The sequence below is a fragment of the Anarhichas minor genome, unplaced genomic scaffold, assembly GCF_050575085.1.
Source record: "Anarhichas minor isolate MPS153535 unplaced genomic scaffold, ASM5057508v1 ptg000007l, whole genome shotgun sequence".
Lineage (NCBI taxonomy): Eukaryota > Metazoa > Chordata > Actinopteri > Perciformes > Anarhichadidae > Anarhichas > Anarhichas minor.
In genome coordinates this window covers 17,791,047-17,802,672 of record NW_027466453.1, presented here as the reverse complement: position 1 = coordinate 17,802,672, position 11,626 = coordinate 17,791,047, and the positions used below count along the sequence as shown (strand labels likewise).

The 11,626-nt window shown below is 47.3% G+C and overlaps 3 protein-coding genes across 3 annotated transcripts; 2 read left to right on the top strand and 1 right to left on the bottom strand.

The window, feature by feature from the left end:
- Window positions 1-549: 549 nt before the first annotated feature.
- LOC142945030 (putative nuclease HARBI1) lies at window positions 550-3,126 on the top strand. Its single transcript, XM_076086322.1, has 3 exons — window positions 550-1,024; window positions 1,418-1,649; window positions 1,737-3,126. The coding sequence occupies exons 1-3, from the start codon at window positions 722-724 to the stop codon at window positions 2,453-2,455; spliced, it is 1,254 nt and encodes a 417-aa protein (XP_075942437.1). The 5' UTR covers window positions 550-721; the 3' UTR covers window positions 2,456-3,126.
- A 289-nt stretch (window positions 3,127-3,415) lies between these two features.
- On the bottom strand, window positions 3,416-5,134 carry LOC142945031 (uncharacterized). Its single transcript, XM_076086323.1, has 2 exons — window positions 4,930-5,134; window positions 3,416-4,656 (listed from the first exon to the last, which is right to left on the bottom strand). The coding sequence occupies exons 1-2, from the start codon at window positions 5,021-5,023 to the stop codon at window positions 4,049-4,051; spliced, it is 702 nt and encodes a 233-aa protein (XP_075942438.1). The 5' UTR covers window positions 5,024-5,134; the 3' UTR covers window positions 3,416-4,048.
- armc5 (armadillo repeat containing 5) lies at window positions 4,929-11,582 on the top strand. The gene is made up of 7 exons (XM_076086321.1): window positions 4,929-6,375; window positions 6,466-6,496; window positions 6,607-6,717; window positions 7,020-7,905; window positions 8,004-8,812; window positions 9,231-9,363; window positions 9,546-11,582. Exons 1-7 carry the CDS (start codon window positions 5,983-5,985, stop codon window positions 11,047-11,049), a joined length of 3,867 nt encoding a protein of 1,288 aa, XP_075942436.1. The 5' UTR covers window positions 4,929-5,982; the 3' UTR covers window positions 11,050-11,582.
- The last annotated feature ends 44 nt before the right edge of the window (window positions 11,583-11,626 follow it).

The following is an 11,626-nucleotide window of genomic DNA, read 5'->3' as shown; positions in this document are numbered from 1 at the left end:
AACACAATCAAGTGTTGATTTTGCATTTCATTTGAAACAGCAGCTGATAGAATGTTTTCTGTCATAAACAATAAGATAAGCCAGCACAGAAGTTAATGGCAGACTGATGAATTAATACATAACTGCAGGATATAATAGAGGATGGCTTTTATTATCTCTCTCTGTGTGGAGTCCTTTAGTTTGTTTGTGTTCTGCTGGTGTATCCGCTTATTTTGGGAGAACTGGTAATAATAATTGGCAGCAATGTGTGCTAAGATATGAAAATGAACTAAATTAGGACTGCAAACATATATTTGTTGTTTTCTAAATTATTTGATGGACTGGTCAATAAAATAGTGATAAATGCCCATCAGAATATCACATTGCATGTTTTGTCTGACCAATAGTCCAAAACCAGAATATATTAAATTTAAAATCACATAAAACAGAGAAGCAGCAAATCATCACGTCGACTTTTGACGAGATAATGGAAAAGGTATGCTTAACACACGTTCAATTAAACTTACAATAAGCAACACGTTGCAGACGATGACGCGAGTTGCTCGTTGTTCCTAAAAGTTACGAACTTTCCGACAGCACTTGAAGGCAGCGTGCGTTAGCTAGCGGGCTAGCTTAGCATTTCGGGCGGCTACAAGTAACTTCGCCCTCTTGTTCTGCTCAATGCACGAAGCAACGATGGCCTCTGACTCAACGCAGACTACGCGGACATAGACCGGCACACATGGACGTCAGTGAGTGCGTTTTGTCGGCGGGAAGAGCCGTGCTGGACGTGGTGGAGCGGGAGTGGCAGCCGCTGTCTCCGGGCGAGCTGGAGCAGCGGCTGGACCAGGCGGTGGAGGAGATCCTGGAGGCTGAGCTCATAGCGCAATTTAAAACTCAGCCTCCACCGACTATATTCGTGCATTTACCGCAGAGTCAAGCGGGTGTGGAGCCCCAAGTTTTACAGACATGCATCAGACCCCCCGAGGAAGAGACACCAGAGTCCCGAGAACCGCTGGAGACCGTTGACGGTGCAGCAGTCAAGGTATCGGTCTGTTAAATGGATGATAGTAATTGTTGTTAGAATAAGTTTACAGATTAACATCATTTTACTTGTGCACAGAAACACGTCTAGGATGATCTCAAGTGTTTTCCTTTGTACTGGTGGATTTGTCTAAAGAGTGAATGTATTAAACAATAAAGAATAACATTCAATAACAAAACAAATCTCCCAAAGTTAGAACTTCACTAAGATACCTACAGGGTGGGCAGATATACAAATTTCCCAATGCTTTTTCTAGCTGCCCTTGTTCTGAATAAATAATCATGCCATGAAATATGGCCTGCTGAGAGATGCACTCTTTGTTTGTATCCATGATGAGGTTTCACCTGAAATACCAGTTGAATCTGCTGACTGGACTTTTCTTTCTCCCATCAGTGCATCACAGACCTGCTTCAAAACTCTCAATCCAGGGCTCGAATGGCGGGACGGGCTCGCCTGTCCCTGTCCCACACCGTCCTGCTGTCCCTCACGCTGCTCTCTGAGCGGGTCAGCTACCGCTCTGTGTCCCGCCGCTTCCACCTGGAGAAAGGAAACATCCACAGGATCTTCTTCTCTTTCTGCGAGCGCCTCAACACGCTGGAACAGAAGCAAATCAGGTGGCCAGTCGGTGGGTTAAACCTCAGAGTAGTTTGTAGGACATGATCAGGGTTTTAAAGTGATAATGATGGGGGGGCTTTTCCTCTCTGTTCTCCAGGCAGGGAGGCTGTGGAAGCCCTCTTCCCACTGTGCAGTCCAGAGAAGGAGCAGGAGGAGCAGCAAGGTGTCCCTGTGGTCCTGGGAGTGTTGGGACACACCCGCATCCCGATCCGCCTGCCAATAGGGAAACACGATGTGGAGAGCGCAGGGCCTGAAGTGAAGAGGCTGAAGAAGGAGGCCCATCCCGACTCCTGGCTAAACCTGCAGCTCGCATGCGACCGTAAAGGCCGCTTCCTACACTGCAGAATCAGTAAAGGATCAGACGTGGACAGAGGCGGCGCTCTGAGGGACAAACTCAAACAGCATCCTGAACTGATGCCCTCTGACTCCTGCCTCCTGGCCAGAGCCGGCTACCCGCTCACCGCTCACATTTTAACTCCATACTCAGGAAGTCACGGACCAAGAGAGGAGCTCTTCAACAAGACGCTAGAGGAGCATTGTCACATCCTGGATCAGGCTGTCGCCAACCTGAAAGCCAGGTTCAAAAGGCTCAGGTATCTGGATATCGGAAACTACGAGCGAGCCAGAGCTGTTGTGCTGACTGCCTGTGTGTTGCACAATGTGTTTTTGGACATGGGACAGGTGGTTCAAGGGGACGTTGAGGAAGAAGAAGCCATAACCCGAGAGGGGGAGTTGGAGATGGATGACGAGGGCGTGCACAGACGTGACGCCGTCTCAGATTTGTTGTTTAAAATGTTTGATTCTGGAAGCGTGTGACGTGAGGATGTCTGGTGGGAAACGGCTCCTTGATATAAAGGTTTATCTGAACAGAATCTCTACTTTCTGGGTCTCTAAATACGACGGATAGGTTTGTCTTTAAAGCTTTTACACTGTGGGAATTATCAGTTTTCCACAGTAAATCTGGGCAATGCATAGTTATTACTGTAGTTAACCACAATAGAGATGACAAATGATATTTTCCAGAACATTATCACCTCTTGTTACATTTTACAAATAGAAAAAAATAAATGTAATCACACAAAACAGACCGTAGGACTGTAGATGTATGTTAAAGCCAGTGTATTTCTAGTGGTCCTCTTCATCGGAGTAGAAGTACCATGTAATGTAACGACCAATATAACCTGTGAGTCTGTAATACAGCACAATAAAGCACATGGGTAAGGAACATTAATAATAACCACTGAAGTCTTAATACATGAGTGAGAGTCTATCCAGGATCTTGTAATCCATGGGGTGACAAAAAGAACATGCGACGAATTGCGAGAAAATAATTAAATGAAGGGGCAATGAATTAAGTTATTTTTCTTTAAGTTTTTTCACCCAAATGTATTTTGAAAGTGATGACCGGAAGTGAGTGTGTGCTATTATGTCTACCTTGATGCAAGTGTGACAATTTCCGGGTTAAATAAATCTCCAGACCAACAAAACTTTAAACTTTCTTTTAAAAAGTATCGGCAGTATTGATCTTACTGTTATCTGTAATAATCTCACTAAAAACGAGTTGAATATGAATATATATTATACTGATATTTAAACTGTTACATGCGGGACAAAATGTTGCAGTTCCTCACTGTGACCACTGGAGGGCAGTGAACACACGTCAACCGTCCAAATCTGTCAGGCCCTGGCGTCAAGACAGACGCACTACCATAATATATCCGGTAAAAGTTTCAAAATAAAAGTAAAGTGTTTCTGTACAAAACTACTACGGTAGTATTTATTGCAGGATTGTTTATTGGAAAACATTACAAAGTGAAGTTGTGCATACTGACAGTGTATATTATTAATACATTAATGGTACAAGTGTCTCAATGAATAGTTAATGATAGCTTTTGGGAATGATTATAAATATAAATATCTGCGTTATTGTCACTGAAAAATTAGTATTTTAGTCTAACTGACTTCCTTTGATCATTTCCGTTTAATTTTGTCTAATCTTGCATAACTTTATGACATATGATATAAAGAACTGGTGCAGTGATGGTAGGGGGCCTGTATATTCTTATTTGTGAGTCATATTTTAGTTTTTCTTGCTCTCCAACATCAGCCGACCGTAATTCACTCTTTACAGGCGGTATAAAAATAAGTGATGATTACATCCATTGGAGCATCAACAGAAAAGGACAACTTTCATGTGATCTGCTTGCAGTATAAACAAAAGATGACCAGGGTATGATTAGTGAGTGTGTGTCAGGTTTAAGTTCAGACCGGCCAAACTAATCCCTGTAACAGTTAAAACTGTGCCAACATGACCAACCTTAAAAACATTTATAACAAACGCACTCAAACAGTTCTCCTTGTGCAGGATGATAAACGTTTTTGGTAACAGAAAACCGCATCTCTTCTGGCCTAATGTCCCTCCTTTGACATCTGTGTGCTGTTCTTCTGAGCCAGGCTGGAGATGGCCTGGGCCAGGTTGTTGATGGCCTCTATCTTCCTCTCCTCCAGGGCTTTCTGCTGGGCCCACATGTTCATCTTCCTCTCTTGCAGCTCCATGTACAGCTGTAGGACGTCCTGTGGAGGCCTGGCCGTGGAGCAGGGAGCAGCTGCTGTAGGAGGGTTAGGGAGGATGGGGGTGAACCTCTTGCTGGCTATGGCCTTGCCCACTCTGGTCCCGCTGAGCTTCGCCCTTCGCTGGGCTTCAATCTCCTCCCTGCTCTTACCCAGCGTCTCGTTCATGGCCTTGAAGAACTCCCAGTGGACGCTGGAGGCCCCCAGCCTCTTGGCCCTCTCGGAGTTCTTCCTGTATGTGGCCAGCATGTTTCTCCACTTGAGGTCACACTCGTAGGCCTTCACGGTGACATCGGTGACCTCCGACTCTCTCAGTTTGGCGTTCACTTTCTCTGCCACCGTCTCCCAGAGTTTCTTCTTCTTGCACACCGGCTGATCAAAAGCCGGGTCCATTTCTAGTCTGGTGTTGACAAGGTGCCATGTGGCCTGCAGTGTCCATATGAACTCTAGAGAGGAGAACAAAGGTGTATCATGTCATTGGTTGTTAAATTATATTGCATTGAACCTATTACCTGTTTTTTTTAAGCATCTTAATTTTTTTGATATTACATCAATATGAGGTAATAAGACGTCATTTAGTTGCCGTTAAAGTAACATGTGAGTCACGGTTTATGACTATAATCACTGCAATAGGCAGAGACTGCGCACTCATCGGGCCCTCCTCGCTTCACGCGCTGACTGGATGAAACCTGTTTAACTTCATGATGTAGTCTACTAACCTGCTTTACTTCTATCCGTGTCCACGCTGCACACAACCGTTTCCTTTTCTTCCACTTCAGTACTTTGGATCACAATTGTCTCGATTACCTCCATGATGTTAAGATAATAACTGTTAAAGTTGTTTTTTTTATTAGTTGTGCGTCTCTAGCGAGGAATTTAACAACATATCAGAGGCACCGATGCCTTTTCTCGCATCGAGTAAAACGATGACTATAACAACGTTGCTAAGCAGCTTGGGACGTGTAGTCCGTTCTCGTTGTTACAACCGGGCGTTTGAGTACTCTGGTGTACCAGATGAACTACAATCCCTAAACGCTGCGAATTGATCAAGACAAGTGGCTATTTATCGCTGCCACGGGGAATTGTAGTTCTTTAACGGAAATAAGTGTACTAGGGGAGGTGACAGGAAGCGATATTTAAACTACAACTCCCAGCGTATATCTCACCGGCCCACCTCTTCACTCCCTGCTCCCTCCCTCAACCGCCCCTGTTTTGTTGTTTGGCTAAAGATGGCGTTAGCGGCTAACACAGGCGATTGCATTTTGTTCCACAAAAATTATTCGGCCAGTGGTAACAAAACATTTATCCATTAGAGCTTTAATCCGCCACTTGATGTGTGAAAATATGTTCCATTGAGATAATACACGTCTACCACGTAGAATAACGCTTGTTCGGCCTTCTCACAATGTGAGGCCTGTTTTTTAGGGAGTGGACCGAAGCTGTTGGAACTCCATCTCCCATCAGCGAGCGCGGCGTCAGGTGGTACAACTTTCCTTTTTCATGGTATCTGTAGTTTTCTGATCACACCAGAATGTTTGTTTTTTTGCGGAAACTTTGAAAAAAAACAACTATGTGAATGAACTCACGAAGAGCACATAATAACCAGTTGAGTAAAGAAGCTAAATATTTAAAGTGAAAGGACATGATGTTTAAATCCTCAGTGTTTCACTGTAAGCGTCCAGTGATGCTCCACACAGTGATTCATATCTGTCTCTACTGAGAAGAGGACAATTAAGATAATTGAACCCGCAGCCTGTCAGGCAAAGGGGACCATGGCTGCATCACCTGTGCAAGGTGACGGGAAACAATGTCGAGCCCCCTCTCGAGAGGGTCACCCATCCTCTCCAGAGGCTTCTCTGACCTGGTGCTTGGCTCACCTCTCTAAACCTGGACCAGGGGCTGAACACCAGGGGCATGGCAGGGCTGACTCCGGTGGTGCCAGAGATGGGGACAAGAGGTCCAGGGTCTCTCAGTGGCGAGCCCTGGTTGCTATCCGGACGCAGCACATCAAGGGGGACAAGGCTGGCATTGCCCGGTTCAGAACTCAAGGTGGTCTCCGGCCCCTGTTGGACTTGCTCAAAAACCCCGAGTGCTCCAGGAAGACCCTGGACCTGGCTCTGAGCATCTTAGCAAACTGCTGCACGGAGCTGCAGACACGCATACAGGTGAGACAAAATGAATAATAGAGAAGATACTGGAAGCTCTATTTATTAAACCACCCATTAAAACGTTTAATGAAATGTCTGTCACCACAGGTCCGTAAGCTTGATGGGATCAATATTGTCGGTAAGTGATCACTTACATTTAGAATAATTATGTTTTTAAACTTTTGCTGCAATCTTTGGCATTTTCACAATTCATTGCATGTAATCTCTAAACTATTCTTGACCGTCCAGTGGAGATCCTGAAGGAGAATATGGCTCTGGAGACAGTCCAGAACCGAGCAGCCCGGGCTTTGGGAAACTTGGCCATGGACCCAGAGAGCTCCGCACTCATCCACTCTGCTGGTAAGTCCTAAATGTCGAACGTTATTTAACATTTTCACAATTTATTACTTATTTGAGATGCAGCTTGAAAGCTACTTGAAGGGAAAATTATACATTTTTGTAGTAGCTGCACAATAGTTTGTGTGTCACATTTCTAAATGAACTATGTCTATATAAGAGTTATCAATACTAGACAGACACTCGTACTGGGAAAAATAGGAAATGTCTATTCACATTAAAAATGGTCGCAGAAACTGTTGATATGATCTGTGAAATGTTTTTGTGTAGATGTATCGTTATAAAACCATCCTCTTTTCTTCCAGGTGGTGTTCCTCTCCTCCTCCTGTGTGTGTCTCTTTCTTCGAGCCCGTCCTCCCCCACTGCTGCTCCGCCCAAAGAGCCCTGTCCCAAACTGGAGTGCGCTCAGTCGGCTGCTCGGGCTCTGCTCTACCTCTCGGACACGCACTCTAACCGCCTGTCGCTGCTCACCCAGGGGACCCTCACGGCTCTCGCCCCGCTCATCGCTCCAGAATACCCCCAGGCGCTGAGGCGGGCGGCGCTCAAGGCCCTCCACGAGCTGACCCGGGGCTGCGGTGTCGAATGTGCCAGGGAGGTGTCCCGGTCCGGAGTCCTCGCTCAGCTCGGCGCCATGGCGTCGGGGCAGAGTGGTAAACCTTTTGAGGAGCTGGCGCTGAAAACCCTGGCCAACATGTGCTCCCAGGGCTGCCTTCGCCCTTTCGTGGGGTCCCTGGGGGTCATTCAGAAGTTCACCGAGGAGGTCAAGAGGGACCCGCTGAAGTCTGGAGTCTTCCTCAAGGCGCTGTGCTTGTGCTGCAAGGAGGCGGTCAACCGCGCCAAGGTGAAGGAGAGCAGTGGATTGGAGGTGCTGATTGGCTTCCTGGCTGCCCATCAGAGTAATCCCCTCTCCCGACTAGCCATCCTGGCCTGTGTGGACTTTGTTTTTGACGAATCTGCCATGGAGCAGCTGCACGAGTTGGGGCTGGTCCCTCTGCTGGTCGCACGACTGATTGAGCTCTCCAGAGGCGAGGAACAATCTGCCGAGAAGATGGATGTGAGCCTCTCCTCTAGCATGTCTCCCTCCGAGCTCCTGCCCTCCTCGTGTTATGACTCCTTTGACTTTCCTCCTCCTCCTGAGGGCTGCAAGAAGGAGGAAGCAGGTCTTTGTTCATCGAGCTTTTTAAGTCTCAGGTATGGACAATTAAAAGCACCGGTTTATCTATTTTCTCTGTGAATTTTATTCCACTAGTTTCTATTGTTTATCTACATGAGTTTTGCTCTCTCTTCAGGTCCTGGTTGGTGTCTGAGGGACTGATCTCTTCAGAGGGGGACCTGCTGGACTCCTCTGGTGCTGAAGGAGAATGGGGGAGTCTTCAGATCCCAACGGCTCCATCCCCTCAAACTTCCTCTCCAAACCCCGATTCCTATTCCTCTCTTAAAAACTCTTCTCCATCCAACCCTACTGCCTCTTCCTCTTCCAAAAAAGCTGCTCAGCCTTCCCCCGTGTCCTCTTCGGCCCAGCCCCAACTGTCATCCTCATGTAAAAGCACTGATCCGCCTCCCTCTAGTCCTCCACCTTGCACTGTGCTCACACCGCAAACCCAGCCCAGTTCTTCCACCGTCTCCTCTCCCACTAAAACAACCCACTCACCAGTCTCTCCCTCAAAGTTCTCCTCCCCTCACAGAAGGAGGCAGCGTACTCATTCAGCAGCTTGTTTGACTAAAGTCACTCTTGATACCCCTCCGTCAGTGCCCCGCCAGAACGCTTACCACCACCCCTACCACCCCGAACCCTGGACGCCCGAGTCGCCCATCCTGCTGCTGCTGTCGCGCTTCTCCCACGCCACCGACCCGTCGGCCGCTCTGATCAGCTCGGGAGTCATGTCCGGCTTGCTCTACTACCTCACCCAGCACCAGGACCCCAGCAGCAGGTGCTTCCGGATGCTCTGCCGGCTGAGCTGCAACCCGAACTGTTTGCAGGCGCTGGTCCGAACCGGCTCGGTCGCGCTGATTCGTCACCATCTGTGCCAGAGAGGGGGAGGGTTTGAGGGACAAGAGAGACAGACGGACCGAGTGAAAGCCAAAGTTAAACAACTCGGTGAGATAAAGATTCTTCATCTGCAACACAGTAACTTTAGAAAATATGTTTGACCCTTCAACCTTTTTACCATTGCCTTATAAAGGTTAAAGATAATTCACACTGTATTAATGTTGTATTGTTAGTAGATTATTTAAATCATTGAGATGAATTCTTTTGAGGAGGGATGCGACTATCAAACTTTCCGGTCCAGATACCGTAAACTAGGATCTCAGCCATCAGCTGCTACAGAGCTGATACAATTGCTCTTGATCTTAAATATTTACTGTGGATCAGTCACATCTGGCCGATGGCCTTAATGAGGTCGGTATCTGGGCCGGTACAAATCGGTGCGTCCGTACTTCTGACGTAAATAACACTCGAGAACCAAGCTTTCATACAAGAGCATTTTATAACTGTGCGCTGACTGTCTCTGCAGGTTTTACTCTTCTTAGTAATCTGCGCGTCCAGTGTGAGTCTGGATTCGGCTCTGGGGTTGTTGCCCACGTGATGCTGTCGGGCTCTGAGTCCGACAAGATGAACTGTGCGTTGTCTCTGCCGTTAATCAGCAGGTGAGTAGTAGATACATGTGAATATGAGTTCAGCAATGATGAGAGTCTGTAAATCTAATGACTGGAATATCATAAGATTATAGAAATTGTCTTATTTGTTGGGCTGCTAATCTGGTTAACAAGTGCTAACTGCTAACAAGTGATCATATTTGGTCTTTAGTAACCTTCTTTTTCTCCAACAGCAACAAGTCCTTGTTGAAGAAGCTTCTTCTGGACAGCGGCGGGCTGCTCTTGGCTCTGCGGCCTCTTGGCTGCGATGACGATGATGAGGATGAAGACCAGCCCACTGAAGGTGGGAAGTTTCTTTCTGATTGGTTAAATTCTTCGCGTTCAGGCCGGACTTCTCAGCTCCACTCGCTGTTCTCCTCCCTACTGATCGGATGCCTGTCCACCCTGACGGTCGGCAACAAAATGGAGCTCGACAAAAAACATCCGAGTCCAGTCGCAACACAGTCGGTCATTGAAAACGACGAAGTTTCACCCCCTCCCTCGAAAAGGCCTCGGCTGGCCGACGCCTGTCCCTACGGAGTCTCCAACTTTGACCTCCTCTTGTTGCTGGACGACGGGACTCAGGTCCGAGCCAACAGGGAGGCAGTGGCCGGGGGGGAGGGGACAAACGGGGTCGGCTCTGAGTACTTCTGGGCTCTGTTGAGAGGCGGATTTGGAGAAGCTCGGGGTAATGTGGAAGAAGCCATCCGCATCAAAGATGTCAGCACAGGCATGCTGCTGCCGGTGCTGCACTACCTGCATGGATGTCGCCTCACCAAGGACACTGGAAGGACCAGGGAAGGTGATGAAGACGAGAGGAGAGGACCGTGTCCGGTCTTGGACAAATTAGTCCTTGAAGGACTGGGGATGTGCCAAAGAGAGAGAGGGGGTCGCTCAACAGAAGACTTTGCTTTCCAGAAAACCGCTTTAGGCGAGATGATGATTGGAGCTTGCAGATTTTTGGTGACTGAGTTGCAGAGAGAGTTGGAGGCTCTCTGTGTGTCTCTTCTCCTGTCCTGCTCCACCAAGGCTGCTAGTCGAGCTGCATCAGCTTCTGCAGTGGACAGAGCTGAAAAGGCCGCATCTAAAATGGACCATGAATGCACCGAGTCTGCCGAGGAGAACCTGGCTAATCGAACATCCGAGTTAGAGTTGAGTGGTTTTCAGGCGCAGGCAGAAATTCTACCAGGACAGACAAAGAAACCAAACTGTTCCCAGCGCCAGACAGACAGAAACAAAACCTCTGGAACCGTTCAAAAGGCCAGCAGAGGACTCGATACAACTTCGGACCATAAGACAATCAAAAGTGCCACTCCAGCCTCCAGATCAGGCCGTGCGTCAGTGGTGGACAAATCACTAGATCCAGAGGAGTTGAGGTTAAGACCAAAGAACTTGAAAAGTTCAGCACAGCGTCTGAAATCAGCAGCTCAGGACTCCCGTTCTTCCTCAGTAGGAGGTGGAGGAGGTGGATCCCTGGCTGCTCTCCTCCCCCGGATGTACTGGTTTTCCCAGCGGTACAGCTACCCGACACTGGGCCGGGCCTGCCTGTCTCTGCTGCTGGGTTGTCAGGACTGTCCTCGGCCCTTCGTGTCCTCCTCCCTTGCTGGGGATTGCCTTCGCAGACTTGCCAGAGAGGCCGACTGTACAGAGACTCTGAAACAGGATCTACTAAGTCTGACCACGGTAGCTCTGAGCTGAACGCGGAGGGAAAGATGGAGTTGAGTTGTTTGTGGCATGAGTTCAGAAGGCGCAGGTTAAGTGGGAGTCGACTGTGGGGCTTATGATCAGCTTCTGGAAGAGTTTCCATTGTATTCGTTTTTATTAAACGTCTGGAAGGTATACGTGCAGGTTACAACAACGGCATGATTACCTGAAAAAACCTGCTGTATGAACTGACTGTTGATTTATTTTCACAAACTGGAAGCATCAATTTCAATTTAGTTTTGATGTAATCTGATATAAACTGTAGCCCGTCCCAGCATGACATAATTGTCTTATAATTTACTAATGACATTTGCATTGTGATTTCTTTTTTTCTTTTTTTTTTGAAAAAGTCTTAAAATGGATTTGATAAATGTCATTAAGCTGGAAGTACTGGAATTATCAGGGTTGGTCTAGTAGCCAGTTGTTTATTTTGTACATAGAGATAATATGGATTAGCAGATATACAATGTATAGATCACAACTGTCCCATATCAACTTATGCCACTGAATATATTGTTGGAACATCACTTTGCTTCTGGTTTCTTCTTGTCGGAGTGTCGGGATGCAGAGC

Excerpts from the sequence above, each read along its gene's own strand:
- LOC142945030 (XM_076086322.1), top strand. The coding sequence starts at position 722 with ATGGACGTCAGTGAGTGCGTTTTGTCGGCGGGAAGAGCCGTGCTGGAC. Across the intron at positions 1,025-1,417 it reads TTGACGGTGCAGCAGTCAAG|TGCATCACAGACCTGCTTCA; the intron begins GTATCGGTCTGT and ends TTCTCCCATCAG. Across the intron at positions 1,650-1,736 it reads GCAAATCAGGTGGCCAGTCG|GCAGGGAGGCTGTGGAAGCC; the intron begins GTGGGTTAAACC and ends TCTGTTCTCCAG.
- armc5 (XM_076086321.1), top strand. The coding sequence starts at position 5,983 with ATGGCTGCATCACCTGTGCAAGGTGACGGGAAACAATGTCGAGCCCCC. Across the intron at positions 6,376-6,465 it reads AGCTGCAGACACGCATACAG|GTCCGTAAGCTTGATGGGAT; the intron begins GTGAGACAAAAT and ends CTGTCACCACAG. Across the intron at positions 6,497-6,606 it reads TGATGGGATCAATATTGTCG|TGGAGATCCTGAAGGAGAAT; the intron begins GTAAGTGATCAC and ends TTGACCGTCCAG.
- LOC142945031 (XM_076086323.1), bottom strand. The coding sequence starts at position 5,023 with ATGGAGGTAATCGAGACAATTGTGATCCAAAGTACTGAAGTGGAAGAA. Across the intron at positions 4,657-4,929 it reads CACGGATAGAAGTAAAGCAG|AGTTCATATGGACACTGCAG; the intron begins GTTAGTAGACTA and ends TCTCCTCTCTAG.